General features: G+C 38.9%; 1 protein-coding gene across 5 annotated transcripts in view; it reads right to left on the minus strand.

Moving 5' to 3' along the window:
* fam184ab (family with sequence similarity 184 member Ab) overlaps positions 1 to 20,436 on the minus strand; it is a 163,979-nt gene that overhangs the window by 98,095 nt on the left and 45,448 nt on the right. For all 5 annotated transcript variants that reach the window (XM_056269123.1, XM_056269120.1, XM_056269121.1 and 2 more), the window contains exons 2-3: positions 4,617 to 5,048; positions 2,474 to 2,896 (exon numbers count right to left, since the gene is read on the minus strand). In XM_056269123.1, the coding sequence (XP_056125098.1) occupies positions 2,474 to 2,896; positions 4,617 to 4,934 (741 nt within the window). In that variant the 5' untranslated portion in view covers positions 4,935 to 5,048. The remainder of the gene's footprint in view (positions 1 to 2,473; positions 2,897 to 4,616; positions 5,049 to 20,436) is intronic.

Consider the following 20,436-nt stretch of genomic DNA (forward strand, 5'->3'; position numbering starts at 1 on the left):
ATCCATTTATTACTAACTTTCAAAAGTTTGGGGTTAGTATAGTTTTTGATAAAGAAATTAATACTTTTATTCAGCAACGATGCATTAAACTGATCAATAGTGACAGTCAGTTAAGTTAAAATATTTTTATTTCATCATCAAAGAATCCTGAAAAAACAAGCAGTTTCCTGAGCAGCAAATCATCATATTAAAATGATTTCTGATGGATCGTGTGACACTGAAGACTGGAGTAATGATGCTGAAAATTCAGCTTTGCATCACATTTAAAATTGTCAAATATATTCAATAGAAAACACTTATTTTAAATTGTTATCTGTTTTCACAGCATTTTTAAAGAAATGTCTGGTGCCACAATAAAAATGCCCTTCTAAAATGACCTGTGGAAATCTTTTAATAAGGTGACCGAGTCTCATCTGGAAAACCGCACCATGTAATTTGCTGAAAACCTCCAGCAGGGGAATCGAAAAGCTCTTTGATTGATGCGCGTCTGATTTGCGAAACTGTGACTGCAGGCTATTTGAATCCAATGATTTCACCTGTCAATGCCGTATTTTCTTTACACGAAATACTCCAAGTGACGTGGACGCTACAAACACGTCGTACTTGAGCAATTCAGCATTTGATCAGCATAGATTAACAAAAACTAGCACAGACCCCAGGGAGTCGGATCATTATGAGCGTCGGTCTGAAAATGCCACAGTGACTAAAGATCGATTCCATTAAAGATCTGCTCAGCACACTGGCATTAACACAGGCCCAACACACTGCCATTAAATAGCCATTATAATGTGTCATAAAAGCAAGGATTTACGTAAAACAAACACAATATTAATCCATCATTGTTCTTTTGAACGACTGTATTATAATTCAAGCCAAGCATGTATCTTCTGATGACACCCATAAATTACACTCAGTCAGTTGCTCCATTCAGAAACAAGTCCAAGAAATGCCTTGGAGGGACGTGGTGGATGATTGTGTTTTTCTTTCAAAGATATCTGAAGGAAAATTCAGAGCTCAGGATGTGTGCCACTGCATTTGAAGTCTCTTTGCTAAATGTGCCTGAAACATCTGACTGAAACCAAAGCGCTAGTTTGACTTTCACTGCTTATGTTCTGTGTATGTCTTTAATTATTCAAAACACGCTGCAGAGTGTTTAGGAAATACTTCATTTGTTCCAACATGTGTTGATAAGGGACTTCTGAAAGGTTTAAATCAACATCAAAAAAGCATTTGTAACCCATTTTACTATCATAATGTGATGCATTTAAACAAGATATTCAACAAGAAAATACAGTCGTTTACAATGTGACCAGGTACGTGTATAAGGAAAAAACTATGAGTTTAGTCAAGTCAAGTCAAGTCATCTTCATTTATATAGCGCTTTTAACAATGGATTGTTTCAAAGCAGCTTTACAGAGAAAAACATATAATTTAAGGTAACAGATTGTTTAGCTGTCATTTGAACTATTAAAGGGTTAGTTCACCCCAAAATGAAAATTTTGTCAGTAATTACTCACGCTCATGTTGTTCCAACCCCGTAAGACTTTCGTTCATCTTCGGAACACAAATTAAGATATTTCTGATTAAATCTGAGAGCTGGATCACTCCTCCATAGGCTTCTAAAGGGATCGAAACTGGCCGGCCCAGAAAAGTTATGAAAGACATTGTTAAAATAGTCCAAGTGACTACAGTGGCTCAATCTTAAGTTTATCAAGCGACGAGAATACTTTTTGTGCGCAAAAAAACAAACCAAAATAACGACTTTATTCAACTATTCCTTTCCTTCTCTGTGGGCCTCCAGATTTCACGTAGTGAAACTGCGCAGTGCTTCTAGGTTGTACGTACATTACACATGACCAGCGTCGGCCAATAGTGAGCCTACGTGTGACGTGCAAAACACAAAAGCACTGCGCATTTACACTACGTGAAATCTCACGGCCCACAGAGAAGGAAAGTAATAGTTGAATAAAGTCGTTATTTTTGTTTGTTTTTTGCGCACAAAAAGTATTCTCGTCGCTTGATAAATTTAAGATTGAGCCACTGTAGTCACTCGGACTATTTTAACAATGCCTTTAACTTTTCTGGGCCGGCCAGTTTCGATCCCTTTAGAAGCCTATGGAGGAGTGATCCAGCTCTCAGATTTAATAAAAAATATCTTCATTTGTGTTCCGAAGATGAACGAAAGTCTTATGGGGTTGGAAAAACATGAGGGTGAGTAATTACTGACATAATTTTCATTTTGGGGTGAACTAACCCTTTAAGATTAGATTATTCTTAATAGATAAATTAGAAAATGAGATGAAACATGCAACATAAGTTTTAATCTTCAAGTTATTTTCAAAGCAGCTTTACTGCAATACAAAAATAAAGGACATAAAGGGAAAAGTCATAAAGTGCTTGTGTTGTGTTGTATCTAACCCCTATCATTTAATTTCAGAAAATAAGGACATGTGATGTATCCGGTGGCCTTTACCTTGATGTTGTTCTCCGCAGAAATGAGGGAGGACTGCAGTTTGTGGGATTTCTCCCTGCTCTCCCTGGCCTCCTCCTGCACTCTCTTCAGTTCACTGCGCAGCTTCCCCATAGTCTTCTGGAGCGCCGCTTCCTGCGCCTGGAACTCCTTCCTCAGCTCCGCCTCGGTCTTCTTCCAGGCCAGCAGGTTCTCTGCGGTCATCTGCTGCGTGCGCTTCATGGCCTCTAGTTCGCGTTCGTAGAAGGCCTGGGCTTTATTTAGCTTGGCCTCGTACTCCTCCACCAGACGCTTCTTGTCCTGTTTCAGTTCCTCAACCCTTTCGGTCAGTGAATCCACCTCCGCTTTATGAAGCTGCCCCAGTTTCTCCTGGTCTTTGCTGTAGTTGGCGTTCTGGCTTTGGTGTGAACGAAGCAGGTCTTGGACCTGTAAAAGCAACATTTATTTGAGGCAAAGTACAAAAAACACAACAGCAAAAACAGATAAACTATTGAGTAATTATTAGGCTGCTTGATTAATCGAAATAAAACCGAAATCAGGATATGGCTTGTAGCGATTATCAAATCGGCTGCGATTTAATTAAATAAATATATGCGCTGCGTGTTTCAGAACGAAGTGTGTCATTGTTTTACTAAAAACAGCTCATTATCTGCCAGTGTCGACAGCGTCTCAGAGCGGTTTAGTTGGCAGGAATGCTGCTCCACCCTGCATCTACTCGGAGATTGGGTTGTTTTAACATGCATTTGGGAATGTAACATGCACCAACCATCTTCCCACAAACTTTATTTATATAGCGCTTTTTACAATACAGATTGTTTCAAAGCAGCTTTACAGAGATAACAGGAAAATAATGCAACAAAGTTTGTTTCTAGAAGAAAGTTACGTCATCGTCCACCTTAAGTAAGGCAGATCAATAATATTGTTGAATATTAAATGTCCCCAACTAAGCAAGCCAACTTAAGAAAGTTTTGCCTGCTTATAAGTTAAGTCTCTACTGCCTCCTCGTCGTCATTACTTACATTTAAGTTATGGTTCATTTTTGTTGTTAAAAAAGTTATTCATTTAGTTCCTTTATATATATATATACACTACCGTTCAAAAGTTTGGGGTCGGTACGATTTTAAATACTTTTAAAAGAATTCTCTTCTGCTAACCATGGCTGCGCTTATTTGATTAAAAATACAACAAAAATCAGTTATAGTATTAAATATTATTCCAGTGTAAATCAGCTGTTTCCTGTGTGAATATATAGTAAAGTGTAATTTATTCCTGTGATCAAAGCTGAATTTTCAGCATCACCAGTGTCAGTGTCTTCAGTGTCAAATGATCCTTCACAAATCAGTATAATATGAGGATTTGATGCTCAAGAAACATTTATTATTATTATCAATGTTGAAACAGTTGTTGGTCTGTCAGTTGTACAGTTTTTTTTTTTTTTGGATTCTTTGATGAATAGGAAGTTCAAAAGAACAGCATTTGTTTGAAATAGAATCTTTTGTAACATTATAAATGTCTTTACTGTCCTTGATAAATAAAAGTATTGATTTCTTTCCTCCAAAAAATAAAAATAAAATTCTCACTGACCCCAAACTTTTGAACGGTAGTGTATATATCCGCTCTGGAGAAAACCGTGATGTGATCGTCCAGCTCAGTTGAGTCAGTTCAGTTCTCATATAATGGTGTCAATGCAGGCAGATCAATAATATTGTTGAATCTTAAATACTAAGTTCTAAGAGGAACTTATCAACAAAAGAGAAGCTTTAAGGACTTCCTGCAGTTGCCAGTCAAAATAAGAGTTAAATACTTTAAAAAAGTAAAAAATACTCATGTTTTTATTTTACAGTGAAATACTACTATTTGCAGTGTAGTACTCCTATTTTAATTTTATTTAGCATTTTTTATATTGTTATTTAGTAATAATATTTATTTATTTATTATTATTATTATTTATTGATAGCCGTTTAAGCATATTTTTTAATTATTATTATTACCTTTCTAATCTGGAATTATTTTAAATCACATTTTAAATCGAGGTCAGATTTATCAGAAAAACCACAAATAGATCTTTTCCCCAAATCGCGCAGCCCTAAGACAGACCTTTTCAAATGTAACCACAGGTAGAAAGCACTAAAAACACTCCACACACCTCATGCCGATGTGAGGAACGTAGCTCCTCGAGAGCCTGCCGTTTCTCCTGCTCAAACTGGGCCTGTAACTGTCCGAAGGAGCGGAGCTTCTCCTCGAAAGAGCGGCGCATGTCCTCCACCTCGCGGGACATGGTGACCACACGCTGCGTGTGCTGCGCCTCTGTGCACAGCTGCATGTCCTCCACCCGCTGACGGTACGTCTCGAACTCCGTCAGGGCCTGGCGCTTCATCCGCTCGTGCAGCTCCATGGACTCCTCCAGGGACTGAATGCGTCGCTTCAAGTCCATCTCGTCGCTGATCTTGCTTTTGTACTGCATGATCTTCTCCCGTGTTTCCGAGAGGATCTGCTGCACCTCTTCCTCGTGGGCCTCCTTCAGGGTCTGGATGGCCGCTTCGTGCTCGTCGTTCTTGGTGTTAAGGGCGTAGATCACCTAGAGAGGCGAGAAGATGGAAAACTGAGAGATCTGCACTGGAAACCATAAACGAGACTCGAATGATGTAATCCAATCCAATGTTAGATAGAATGGAAGTTGCATCATCTTCTAGAACATTCTAGGCAACAGAAACTGTGTTTGTTCATAGAAAGCAAGACGTCCATGACAGATTAAAAGGATGATGGTCTGTGCAGACCGAGCATTGTGGCAAAGGTTAAGTAAGCACTGTTTTGCTGATCTAGAGCATTTGTGCTTAATGCATTACACATGTAAAGCCACACAAGGGACCGACACACTTTAGCAAGCTTTCATTGACTGACCTTTAAATCCAGAAGATTTATGTCCAGCTTAAATATGGGAAAATGTGACTATAAAAGCTTTTTCATCATACATTTATAGGTTAATTCCTTATTTACAACAAAACTTTCTGTCCCTTACTAAACTTTTTCTGTAGTGGTTCTAAAGTGTACAGACATCAAGTGACAACAAAATGCTGCACATAATTGGACAAACATAACAATTGTTGTGTATATATGCAAAAAAAAAAAATATATATTAGCATTACATAGGCTGTATAAAAAAATAGCAATTTTTATTGTGTCATATTTTCATTTACCTTGCATAGTTTTTGAAGACCTGACACATTTGGCTGCTTTTACAAAGTTACAGACGAATTTGCACCAAAATACTGTAGATTGTAGTTGGATGTTCTATCTTTGACATCAGCAACTAAATAAGAAAAGGGTTTCTCCCCTTTCTAAAATAATAATACAAAAAGTTAAAAAAAAAAATATTATATAATTATATTGTTAGTTGCAATTTATCATTTTAATTATTTTGCAGCTTCCCGTTTTGTGACCCTATTAAAAAAGGAATGTGTCCCATTTTTGTGTTGCAACCAGCCAGCTGAGAGCCGCCACAGACTACTAGTCCACAAAGATTAATTATTAAATAGATTAATTATTTAGTTTTTTATAGCATGAATGTGTTGGCTAATGCATCATTTCTTTAAGAACGCTAATAATAAAGTCAAAACTGTACACAAAAACATTTTTAATCCCCTCAATTCTTATGAGAGAGCATGAAAGTCTCCAAAAATGGGTCTGAGATTGCCTTCACAAAATAAAACTTTCGGGTTGCTCACAAACACTTATTATTTGTTATTTTATTAAAATAGAGTGTTTAAAATGACAGAAACTAAATCTTACCTCGGTTACGCACAATTAATTTAACATGATCTTTTACTGTTTTGACAAGTATTACACAGAGATTAGGAGATGATTAATTAATTCCAACATCCACCATTTTAAAATGCACATAAACAACATTTAAAAAGCCTGATTAAACCGCTTCTATTTCTTCTCGGCCTTCCCCTGCGTGATTATTTGGAAACAAAGTGACCTTCAACTGCAATTCTCATGCTTTGTGTGTCCGGCTCCCACTTCATTTCCATAATTGTCTAGACATCTGATTAGGTGAGAGCAGTTCGGCCACCTGAAAGCGGCACAATAGAGTTATCTCCTTTACAAATCCTGCTCTGTGAGAAACTGTGACTCAGTCGAAGACGTATGTGCTTCTCTCATCACATCTATAGCGGACTCTCTCCCAGGATTGACCACGGAGGATTCCATTATTCTCCAGTTTTCTTTCACCACACTATTCACACAGTTCATTCTCTCAGCCAGACAAAATTGAGCTGATAAGGGCACCAGTGGACATAGAAGAAAAGGTGGTTCGGTTACTTTGACTGTGTTTGCTCTCTATCAGTCAATGTCGATGTCTAGAGCCTATCCCAAGCGACATGCAAAAACTATCTGTTGTGTTATCTGCTCCTTTACAGTGTGAATGGGAAAATCTTTACAACCTGTTTAAGCGGTCTCGTTTGGTTTCCACCTTATCGGAACCAAACAATAATAGGCCCGTTTTATAATACCGATGCAACTGCCTTACTGACTCGTGAAGCGTTATTTATGCATATTATCTAATAAATAATTGGAAACACTTTGCAATAAGTTTTCAATGCATTTTTAATTCGGTAACGCATTAGATGTGACCTAATAATGAACAAATTCAAATTGAATTATTATTTTGTATTTTATTTAATGTAGATTAAAGTATGTCGTTTCTGTGACACTAGTGGCACCTATAGTGGAATTTGCAAAAGCCCTTTTTGCGTATCGTGCCTTCCCTAACTCAAACATCACAAATGCAGCTCTTACGGGAGCTCTTAAGGCATGTCTCAACAAGTAAATGTAGGCTACTTTCAAAAAAAGGTGCAACATATTAGGAATACTTTTAGCTGTGTTGCTATGTGTCATGAGTAAGCAACTTAATAAGCTAACACTTACTTAAAATAAACTCTTTCGACGTATCTGCACCGGGCGCATTATGACGTGTCAATTGTTTGAGGCGGTCTACAATGGACACATCAAAATAAACATTATAAACTGGTATATTTGTCTTTCTGAATCGATGCATGATGATGTAACTGTAACTGAAGTTGAACGTCTTTTCCAATAGCACGGCAGTCGTGGTCCCATACCAGCTAAACACCCTCTGGCTCCGCAAGCTACAGTAGCCACGCCCCAAACTCACAGTATTGGTTGAGCTGGAAAGAGATTGACAGATCTGAGTAAGAAATGTGCTTTGGAGGAGGAGTGGCTTTAGACGCTCTGAAGGGAGGGTGGGATCTCATGCTCTCAAAGCTAACTTGCTATTGCTAGCCTCTCCGAAATTGCCTAAACTACCGTTAAGTCTTACCAAATAATTAATTTGCATAAAACAAACTATGAAGTGTGAGTTATTAGTTTTCACTGGTTGAGTAAAAGCTTCTGAAATGTTCTTGCTTTCCACCATCTTTCACATAGACACACAATTTAGGTAGCACTGAGAAATTTGAATTTCTTATTGCTAAATAGGACTTTGTTTGGTCAGTTATGTGCATTTACAGTACCGCTCAAAAGTTTGGGGTCGGGAAGATTCTCAATTTTTTTTTTAAATAAGTCTTTTATGTTCATCAACACTGCATTTCTTTGTTCAAAAATACAGTAAAACAGTAATACTGCACCGGTTGCTCAGCGTTATTTAGCTGAATTTTTAGCATCATTACTCCAGTTTTCAGTCTCACATGATCCTTCAGAAATCATTATAATATGTTAATTTGCTGCTCTAGCAACATTCTTATTATAATCAATGTAGAAAACATTTTTTTCAGGATTCTTTGATGAACAGAAAGTAAAAAAAAAATATATATATATATATATATATATATAATGCATCCTTGCTGAATACAAGTAATAATTTTTTTTTTTTTAAACTGACTCCAAATTATTGAACAGTATTCTAACTCATACTTATCATATTTTTGACTCCGAATGCAATGCTATTTCTATGAAGGACAATTCATAATGTATCCCCTGTAGAACCCCCTTGTGGAACATTTCATGAGAGGACGTGTAATGAATAACACTAGACATCTATCTGTGCAACAGTCAACAGTGAAAGGCAAAACACAGTCCTGAGAGGTTGCTCATGAAATGAAAGTGGCAGCCATCCTGTATAGGACTATATTAAAATTTAGTAGGCAGTCAGAGTGCCAGCATTCATTTTAAATCTCAGAATACCGTGGAATACACTCGACCTGATGCACACTGACTGACAGTGAGAAAAATACTGCTGGAACGCTCTAGCTATTTCACTTGCAAAGAGAGTAAATTTGACTGATTTTTGGGCAATTATGTTTAAGTCTAGTCATATTTCTCTGAAAATGTTCAATTGGTACACAGCCAGTACAGTGCAAAAATTGCTACTATGCTGTAAATAAAAAAGCCAAAGCCATGAGCTCTGTGCGTATAGCCAGCCAGATCTCACGGCAATTCGTACGAATTTTACGAGGTGCAAATTCGTAAGATTTTTGCTAATTCGTACGAATTCATACGAATTTGGTAACTCGTAAAATATGTACGAATTAGCAAAAATCTTACGAATTTGTACGAGTGAGGTCGTATGAATTAGTACGAATTAGCCACCTCGTAAAATTCGTACGAATTGCCGTGAGATCTGGCTGGCTATACGCACAGAGCTCATGGCTCTACCCTACCCCTGAATGACCTACCCCTGACCCCGCCCCTAAACCTACCCATCACGTGGGTTTAGACAAATCGTACGAATTCGTACGAGTGAGGTCGTATGAATTAGTACGAATTAGCCACCTTTTAATCACTCGTACGAATTCATACGAACTGGTCGTGAGATAGCGTTGGTATAGCTAATCAAAGGAGCTAGCCATCTAGACAAGATTTAAAGACATTATTACACTTCCGACCTGGCGTCTCTTCTAAACAATTTTTGACCAGGTTCATCTATTCAAAGGTTGACTAGATTATGCTTGATGTGTGTTTTGAATTGAGTTCTGACAAATAGTTGAGCTAGCATAGTTAGAAATGTTTGGATTACATAAAATACAAGATTTGTTTTAACGCCTGCCTATGTAGATAATAGCCATCAAGGCAGCTCTCAATGTTTTAGAACAGCCTTTGGGGTTTCACACAATTATTGGTCTTTTTTGATTAGCCACATTGGCTTAATCTTTAGTCCAGTAAATTTGGCAGTCAATGAGTTTTTGGCCCACTCAGAACTGGAATATGAGAAAACCCATTAACTCCCAAAACACTGGGAAGTCTTAATCACTTTCTACTTGAATCTGAAAGTCATTACAACTGTTCCAACATCAGTCAACAAGACCAGACTATGATAATGATAATTACAGTCATTTGCAATGGTGCAGAGTGAATACCATATTGTTCAGTGTATAAAGGCTGTCTGTAAATTGGTCCAGATAACTTTTGGGTGACAAAGGGTTAGTAATTGTGCGGCTTCAATCACAGTCTGTTTCACAAGATGTGGCTCGGTTGGAGATTAAAACGGGTCTATAATGTGCAATGAGAGCTTTCCTCACAGCTATCGACTTGGCTTCAAGCTTCAGCCTGTTATATATATAAAATATTCTGTGTTTTAAAGAATGATGGACCATGTAAAATAACTATATATCCATTCACTCCAGCTCTTATAGATTCTGCATTCTCTGGGATGGGATTGTAATTGGCAGGCTTATGAATATTCATTAAGTGAGTGAATGGGTTATAATGAAGTTGAGAGATAGTGCTAATCAGTGTAATTATATGGATGGTATCCACTAAACTGCAAGGCACACCTTCAACGAAGAGGTAATTAAAGAAGTTGAAAAAGAACAGTTTGCTCTAACAGGAAAAACTTAAGAGACAAAAACAACTTGGTGCAGACGACTTGCCTTAATACTGTGGGCATTAATCATGATTAAAAGGATCATAAAGGGTTTTGTAGCTCTAATTTCTTGCTAAGCAAATGGGCACTGGCTGCAGAGAACCTGGAGGTGTAAAATACATTTATGTTTGGTCCCTTTGGTTTCATAGCAAAGTGTTTTCAAAATGTCAGCTTCCTTTTCATTATGCAAAAGATTAGAGGGAAGTCTACAGTTCTGAAAGTCTGTAGACTTTCTGAACTGTAGGCTTTCTGAAAGTCTACAGTTGAAGAAACACCCAGAGAGTTTGGAAGGTCTTCCAATCATTAGTCATGACTCATGAGGGTATGGACTGTATTACTTGCACTATCGTTCAAAAGTTTGTGGTCAGTACATTTTTTTTTAATGAAAGAAATTAATTTCATTCAGCATCATGCATTATCTAGCATTCAGCAAGTAAATATTGATCAAAAGTGACAGTAAAGAAATGTATAATGTTACAAAAGATTTCTATTTGAAATAAATGCTGTTCTTTTTTTCTTAGAAAAGCATATTAGAATGATTTCTGAAGGATCATGTGACACTGAAGACTGGTGTAATGATCACCATCGCATGAATACATTACTTTTTAATATATATCATTTTTAAAAACAGTTATTTTATAATAATATATAATATAATAATATATTTTACAGTATTACTGTTTTGTTCCTGTATTTTTGTACAAATGCAGCTTTGGGGAGCTTTAGAGACTTTTTTTTTTTACTTACTGACCCCAAATTTTTTAACAGTAGTGTCCATTACATACGTATGTGATATCTGTGTGAAAAATGACAGTAAATTTAATTGACAAGTAATAAGAGTGCAGAATGTTTCCAACACATTTGCATATATTTAACTTTTGAAAGTGACTTAGAATGTTAAACAGTGATAAATCATATGGAGTCAGTAATATTAACATTCTTAAAATATACAATGTGGTTTAACTCTTTAATAGGCGGGTAAATCCTACCTTTACATAACAGCTAAACTGTTGTAAAAAATCTGTAACATATATCTGACTACATCTAATAATATATTCAAAAGCTAAACATCATGCATTATCTAGCATATATATGCTAAATGATCAGAATGCAGCAATGTGTAGGTTGGAAAAAGCTGAATACATGCAAATAAACAAATGACTGACTTTTGAGTTGAATTTTGTCACCTGCCATACATACTACATGCTGCAATGAAAAGACGTGAAACATAACAGGGAAAACCAGTTATGGTAAAGTATTGTGATGTTCTCAATATAGATTCAGAGAATCTGCAAGCAATCTTACCACAGTCAAAAAATGCTTAAAAACATCCCAGTTTATTAGAAAACTTGGATTATCACAAGGAAAAATAATAATTATATCTTACCGTTATCTAAGTATGGAAAACATCTCTCAATAATCTCTCTCTTCCATTTGCATGTAAGCATAAGGAGAGATTCTGACACATTATCAGGATGCTTACAGTATGTGCATCACAGTCACGCTTGAGAGCAGCTCCACCAAAACAAGCAGGATAAGGCAGGGTACAATCAGGGAAAATCATGTTTTTTTTTCTAGTCTCAGAGTGTATGAAGATTTAATTTTTTTATTCAATGCAGAATATCTCTTGAAATAGGGGAAAATATGACTAATCTTGTGAATGCAAAGATAGAAGAGATGGATGGCTGTGATGAAATACGCCTGCCCGGATGAGGTCAGTTCATGAAAATATTTATACGCTATGAAAATGAAATTCTGCATGCAGACTCAGAATATCTTTGACATTTACAGTGTTGTTTCACACATTCAATGAAGGGGTCATACAACAAGGTCTCAAGCTACACATCCTTTGCCACTGGCATTGAAAAATAAGCTCCCTTTAAATTTTGTGCTGCCTTTGCCTCGGGTGCTACAGCCAATAGCGAAAGCTGTCAGGCCTGTTTACAGAGCCAGTTCAAAATCAATTCTACAGGGTGTGAGATCACTTGCGGAATCTCAGAAGAAAATCTCTTCTCAAGTCAAATCCCTCAAAAGTTTAAAAGGATCTCCAAAAGATACGCTGCATCTTATTTTGAAAGTCTAAAAAATGCCCTATAGAATTGAACCAATGCCATACAGTCTAAAAAGTTATAGCGAATCTACTCCTTATTACGGAATCTATACAATAATCTCAAAAAGCTATATTTTAAATTCTATTATAATTTTTGTACTTTGATTATTATATACCGTTCAGACGTGTTTTTTTTGTTCTTTAAAGAAGTGTGGTGGCAATTTTAATGATATTCATTGATCTTTAGTTAAATATAGATGATTCAAAGAATGTCACATGTTTGTCTCTCACTTGTAGTGAGAGAGGATTCTGTTTATGTACCTGGGGAGGCAGAAGAGGGAGACACTCCAGAGAACAGACGAACAAGGACCTCTGACCTAGATGTCAGAAGGCCACTTAGTGCAGGGGAGCTTAGTGGGCCAACTAGTGACGTCTATGGAAAACTACTGGGAGGAAGGCTCTGGGGGGAAGAAGGCCTTGAAACTAAGATAAATGCTAGTTCAGTCTGTCTGGGGGTGTGTCACTCTTCTGCACAGGGTAACAACTGTGTATTAGACTGCTCCTATTCTTGCAAGAATAAATACTTCTATTTTATATAATTTGACTCTGAGTGTCTCTTACGCAGTGATGTTTGTTTGAGATGAATTTTTGCCACAACAGAAGTCTCTTATGCTCACCAATATAGTAAAAAACAGTAATATTGTGAAATATTATTACAATTTAAAATAACTGTTTTCCGTTTAAATTTATTTTCAAATGTAATTTATTCTTGTGATGCCAAAGTTGAATTTTCAGCATCATTGCTCCAGTCTTCAGTGTCACGTGATCCTTCAGAAATCATTCTAATATGCTGATTTGCTGCTCAAGAAACATTTCTGATTATCATCTAAACAGTTGTGCTTTTTGTCTTTCACAAAAAGACCTGCATTATATGACTGACAGACAAGAACGGTTTGACCTAAAAATATAAAAATTGAAACTACTGTGGAAACAAAGACACCTACATCTTGGATGCCCTTGAGGTAAGCTAAAACATACCAAAAATTAATTTCAAAGTGAACTATCCCGTTAGTACCAATTTCTTTACAAAAAAAAAAATTACTGACCACAAACGTATGTATTGTTTCGTCTCATTAAGACAGGCCTGTTGAATCTAATAAAGTGCAACGTACTCTACCACAACGTAAAAGCAGATTAATGGTACAAATGCTGGAGGAGAATCATTACCTTATGTGTAAATCTGATTCGAATCTGAAATCTGACAGAATCTAATCACAAAATCCAATCCGAACACAAAGCCAATGATCCACTTTTAAGGTAACACTTGCCTTCTCTGCTCATTTTGTCTTTGAGGGCGGAAAAGGGGTCAATATGCAGTTTTGGAATAACAAATGGATTTTGTTACTTGTATGGAAAATAGGGTCACTCCAAAGTTTCCAAGCTGTTATCTAGAGACAAAAGTTTTCTGCACAACAGCCGATTTGGTGCATACTACTCCTGAGGACAAAAGGATATAGAGTGTTTAGAAAAGGTGGCAGTGCTTGTTCAATGCCCTGGAAAGTTTGCTGCACCAAGCAGCTTTGGGTTAAGCTAAAGCAGGCACCGAAGTTACAGACATTGGCCGAGTCTATACTGTAAATATCAATGGGATTATTGAGCAAGATAATAAATAAAAAAGACATGGTTATTTGAAAGCAAGTCAGGAATAAACATGAGACTACGGTAGATTCAATAATCAGCAACCCAATGGCCCAGGTTATGGAATCATTTCCACCTCAAAGTAAATGCTACTTCATTTCTCGTAAATGCTGTATCTACCAATTTTGACTTAATATCTCACAAATACTTAATTAATTTTATCTCACAATGTAATTTTATATATTGCAAAGTGACTGTTTCTCATAATGTGAATGTGTATCTTGCTATTTGACTTTTTATCTTGAATAGTGCCTTTGTAACTCCCAGTATGACTTTTTTACTTTAAGGCGAAACATGCTTCATGTATAGTCTGGGGCTGGAAAACCGTAGGCTGAGATGCCTCCTACCTGAGCTGTCATTGTCCTTAGTTTTTTCATAGTTCTTATATATCTTTTCCACTCCTTCACCAGCAATCAAACCACAGATACCAGAGGGTGTTATGCAATACTACTGACACCATTCCTCTAGAGCAGGGGTCTCAAACTCAACTTAACTGGGGGCCGCTGGAGGTAGAGTCGGGGTCAGGCGGGGCCGCATCAAGTATTCCACAAAAAAATAGTATTCAAGTATTCCAAAAAAGGAGCACAACTGATCCAATCTTCTCAATATTTATTATTAACGTTTCTTCTGAACTGTTCCTCTGAATTTGAACATTCCTTTCTGTACATGATTGGTTCTTTATGAGCTGTCCTTCTGACAGTTGAAGTTCATTTTACAAACTTTCTTTGTCTATAACACATATTTGTGATATTTATATTTGCTTATGTCCTTTTTATTTTCTTTATACAACACATTAATGATATTGAATGTTTTTTTGTTTTTTTGAAGGCACATTTCCTTTTATTATACTTAGAAAAACAATTATTGCTTTTGAAATACAAATATTTGCAGTCATGTCTGCCCGTCTTATTGAATTCTTTCACATGTATAGTGTCTCAAATTACTGCACAAATCAAAGCAAACCTTCTTATGAACCTGTTGGACACATATTACAAGCTCAAAATGATTATTCTCACATTGTTTTAGAGCAGGGTCTCTCTCCAACACGTCGCTCGCGAGCTGCCAGTAGCTCGTGGTCTGATTGGTGGTAGCTCGCCAAGGGGCCTGTTCACATATCGCGCTCACATATTTTGCGCGCTCAAGTTCGTTATTTCAAATGTAGGCGCGCGGCAAGCGCGCTCATAATTTAAGCGACGCGCTCATTTTTTCCAGGCGCAATATGTTTGTACTTCGCGGTTGTCTATGACAACTATTGACAACAAACCCACCGTGTCACGAGACTATCTATGGTAGCCCTTTAAGGGATAAAAAAAAAATATATTTTTTTTAAAACGCGGCACACGCAACGACGGGCCGCACTAACATTAAACTTTAATGTCAAGTAGGGGGCCACAAAATATCACCCTGCGGGCCGCAAATGGCCCGCGGGCCGCGAGTTTGAGACCACTGCTCTAGAGAGTGAAGATTACAGCAACTAATTAGTCTAAGTTACAGAATCTGAGCAAAAAAAAAAGCACCACCTAGTGAATAAGGAAAAAGTATAATGTGAGGAAAAGGTGCCATCGAAAGTTTCCTTCTAAGAAAAAGCAAAATACTAAATGAGGGCATAAGAGAAGTTCAAGCAAGCCAACTCTGACAGCTGAGCAAGTGGGGTCAGAGCTTTGATGGGCAGTTACGGCAGAAAAAAAAAAAAAATCAAGGCGAAAAGAACTATTTGTAGGCTGAGATTTACACCCAGTGGAATTTAAACCTGCAGGAGATGTTTTAAATCAGACTTCAGAGCACTTAAAAATCCACATCTCCATCTCAAAAACGCTTTTTGAGAACTAGTGAGCCGCTCACATCACAGGCATAACAGTGTGAGCTTGAACTTGAAACTCGGATATGGGTTTGAAAAAATGAGAAAAATCTTCACTGTTCAATGTATGGCTCCCTAGCGGGGTTGTGCATCATGTAGAATTAAATTAATATTGAATTAAATTGAGGTATAGCAAACAGGATGCAAAATTGCAGTTTGAATGTGTATGATTTGTATAATTTGTATTTGAAATGTAAAATGTACAACTGAAAAAAAAACTATTTGTTTTGAATGTTGGCTAGACAGACAGGCATAGATAGACAAAAATATAAAATGATAAAACAAAAGAACGACAGACAGACCAACATATAGACAGACAGACCGAAATAAATCAATCCCAAGAATCTTAGCCTGTCTGTGGCGATTCAACTTCATTCCTTTAACTTCCTGATAGGATTTTCTATATGTTCCATAGAGACTGGTAACACCTGGATAAGACTGGCTTGATGGATCAGATGTTTTTTGAATTCTCCACTGACTACAAAACCATCCCGCCAATCTGTCTTTGAGAGGAAGCTCAAGGCAATGCATGTGGACACCAGCAAAAACGTCCACATTTTGGTTCTACCCCAACAAGTATGCCTACATAGCAGTTGGTTAACACTACAACACGGAGAAGGTGTTGAGTAGCCCAGAGGTACCCAAGGGAACAGTTCACAACACAGCCGTGCTGTGAAAGAAAGGCCAGAGCAGACTGAACTGTCTGACGTGGCTCAGATCTCTCAGTGCAGAAAGCTGTTAGCGATGTGCAAGTGTAATGGCTTCTCTTTCAATGCTGTCATCTGCTAAGGGAACAATAGCAGTTCAGATGATTCCAAAGGCCCGAACAAACCAATCAGGAAGGCCACCTTTGGTACCCACTTTGAACTCACTGGAGACAGAGCAGGGAACAGGACGGTGGCCAAATTGGAGTCCACAATGAACAGTGTGGCATCTTAGAGGACCTTTAGCCAGGGTTTATTCCAGCATGGTGCTCTAAGAAGCGCTACTGGGGATTCTTCTTGCCTGGTGCCAACAGGCTGTATACTGCCATCTGTCCACCTGCACGGTCCCACTGGCAATGAGGAGGAATGACATTGGACAAGGTTACTTACTTCAATTCACTGACCCAATAACGATTTCATACTTTTTGCTTAGCAATTACTGTATTACATTGGCTGACGGCACTGTATATAGTGAGAATTCAAGAACATATGTCTACCAATCTCTCTACAGATAGGGCTGATAAGAGATAAGATTTTTCCAATTCTTTATTTGAATGATGTCGGTATCAATTCTTAAAGCCCCATGATCGATCTTGTACTCTATGCCAATCTTTCGTGCTGAATCAAATCATATTTTACCTGAACTTGCAGTAGCAATTGAATGTGATGAGATAAAAAGGACATGTACTGCAAAATTATTACTTAATAACTCTATTACGCTGTCCTTGTGGGACGCAAGCAATGACATGAGTCATGAACAGTAGTCAGGACTACATTGGCCATCAGTGGTCTGACTCATGAAGAAATGAAGCTTATGAACCAGGTCTTTTTAGGGAAATCAATGCATAGGCTATAGCAAAAACAGTGTGGTCTGATTTATGCAAATGACTCTTATGAACCGGTTCCTTTAAAAAATATATACTATTTATTTTTATTTAATGGACAATCTAAGTAGCTTACCAGGTTTGTATTTTACTGTAACTTTTATCCTGTATATAAAAGTGTGACAATTAAAATATTTGAGTGAATCAAAAAACATACAGTGCAACCAGTGTAGCCCAATTCACATACAAATTATTCCTTTGATTTGGTCCTTTCAATTAATCATTTAAAAAGACTCGCAAACTCAAGAGTTTTCATTTGACTCCTTTAAAGCATTTACTGAATCAATATCAATTTATCATCACTTCCAGTGATGGGATATTTTATTGGTTGGATGCATTATAATAGAGAATGTCTTATAAAATAGGTACCCAAATGAATCAGAATCAATTAATTGGGAAATGTGAATTGAACCCCACTCCTATCAGATTTACCAAACACAATTTGATTATTGATATCGGTCTTGTCACTGCAGGAATCCTTGCTTTTTTTGCTCTCAAGAGGAGAAAAACTTTGTATCCAAAGATGTATGTGGCAACGACAGCCTGACAAACCAAGCACAAAATGATGACACATATTTGCTCTGGTGCCTCCCAAAGCCCAGAACAATCTGAAATGCAGGAGGTATGAAGGCCACGTCCCAAAGTACAGCAACAGGTGCATCTCCAGGCCTGTCCATCTGTTTGCCAGCCATGACTCTCTCTAAACCCCCAGGACTCGCAAATGACTGAATCTCATTACAAAACCCTGCAAACACGGTGAATGGAAGAGACACAGAATCATTTTAGCAATTAAACGGGACTATAAATTTCATGAACCAGTCACAAAGTTATACGGTTATTTCACAACATCTTTGGGCGTTTGATTGGAACATTGATGTTAAAAATAGATTCAATCTTTCATGGTTTATGAGCTACATTAGAGGACACAGTCTCAGTGTTTCTGAAAAGAATCAAATGTGCTGCTGGGCATTCAAAGGAAAAACCTTAGAGTTGCACATCATCAATGTTTCTGACAGGGTAGTTATTTTAACTGGGTTATAGGAACTAGCCACCAGGTGTCATAATGTGGGTCTTGTGTCCTGTCATGTTTAGTGTCATTAGTGTCTTGTCATTAGTTATCCCAGGTGTTTCTTGTTATCCACGCCCCCTTGTTATCCTGTCTGCTCGTTTGTCTCTGATTATTTAAGCCCTGTGTTTCTGCCCTGTCTTTGTCAGTTATTGAATGAATGTATTTACGTACCACGAGTGTCTTGTCTGTTCTGAGTTTAGTCTGCATTATTAAAGTCTACTGCTGCATTTAGATCCGACTACCGCCTTTGCTTCCACGCAATTCATGACAGAATAACTGACCTCCCAGGATCTAGCAGTTAGGAGAAGAACTCACCGCAAAATGGATCCAGCAGTCGCTCCAGCAGTCTCTCCCATAGTCGTCAGCAACCGGGCCCTGAGAGAATATCTCTCTGTAATGTTTCAAGAGAACCAGTCCGTCCGAAGCTACGCTAATGACTTCCTCTCCATTTGCCATCTAGGAACGCTCGATGAAATCCAGCTCATAAGCCTGTTTCGGAGCGGGCTGGATTACCGAATCGCTCGATGGATGCCGAGTGACATTACCGATTGGACTCTGGACCGGTACATTGCAGAGGCTTGCTTCGTGGACGGCTCCATATCCACGTTCCCGTCCTACCCAGTCGCGCCCGCGCTCCACAAGCCTGCAATGCTTTTCACGACATGCCTGAGCTTCTTCCCGCCGAGACTGACATGCCTGAGTTTCTGTCTTCCAAGCCCGCGACTAACGTCTGCCCAGCCGAACCCGCGGTTCACGAGTCAAGTCCCGAGTCAAGTGAGTCAAGTCCCGAGTCAAGTGAGTCAAGTCCCGAGTCAAGTCCCGAGTCAAGTGAGTCAACTCCCGAGTCAAGTCCCGAGTCAAGTGAGTCAAGTGAGTCAAGTCCCGAGTCAAGTGAGTCAAGTCCCGAGTCAAGTGAGTCAAGTGAGTCAAGTGAGCCGAGTGCCGAGTCAAGTCCCGAGTCAAGTGAGTCAAGTCCCGAGTCAAGTGAGCCGAGTGCCGAGTCAAGTGAGTCAAGTGAGCCGAGTGCCGAATCTAGTGAATCAAGTGAGTCAAGTGCCAAGTCAAGTGAATCAAGTGCAGTGTCAAGTGAATCAAGTGAATCGAGTGAGTCAAGTGCCAAGTCAAGTGAGTCAAGTGCTGAATCTAGCCAAGTGAGAGTATCTAGACCAGTGACTCGCCGACGCAGGAGGAGAAGGAGGACTCGTTTGGTTCGTCAGGCTCCGGTGGGTGTTCCCAGACGCCTCGCCCTGCCGGCCCCACCTCTGCGCCTCGCCCTGCCGGCCCCGCCTCTGCGCCTCGCCCTGCCGGCCCCGCCTCTGCTCTTCGCTCGGCCAATGTCTATGAAGCTCCATGAGACTGTCCCAGAGCCCGTTGCCAGCCCGGAGGTTGTCCCCCTAGGTTTTCCCAAGTATTTTTTTTGGGGGGGGGGGGCCAAGAGAAGAAGAAGAGAGTGAAGAGACCATGAAGGCTGCGCTGCCATGGTCGTCTGCAGGGGCTTCACCACCCTGGCCTTCGCCTCGTCCTGCTCCGCCCTGGCCTTCGCCTCGTCCTGCTCCGCCCTGGCCTTCGCCTCGTCCTGCTCCGCCCTGGCCTTCGCCTCGTCCGGCTCCGCCCTGGTCACCGGCCCAGTCTGGTCCGCCCACGCTCTGCGGCCCAGGCCCGCCTTGCCTTGGTCCTGGTACCGTTCCCCTGCACGGGCCTGGCCCTCCATCCCTCCCCCAAGACCGCCTGTGCTTCACCGCCCTCCTGAACTTTTTTTTTTTGGGGGGGTTTTGTTGGGCGTCAGGAGCCGCCCTTAAGGGGGGGGTTATGTCATAATGT

This window comes from Rhinichthys klamathensis, unplaced genomic scaffold, assembly GCF_029890125.1.
Source record: "Rhinichthys klamathensis goyatoka isolate OS25496 unplaced genomic scaffold, OSU_Roscu_1.1 h1tg000281l_1, whole genome shotgun sequence".
Taxonomy (NCBI): Eukaryota; Metazoa; Chordata; class Actinopteri; order Cypriniformes; family Leuciscidae; genus Rhinichthys; species Rhinichthys klamathensis.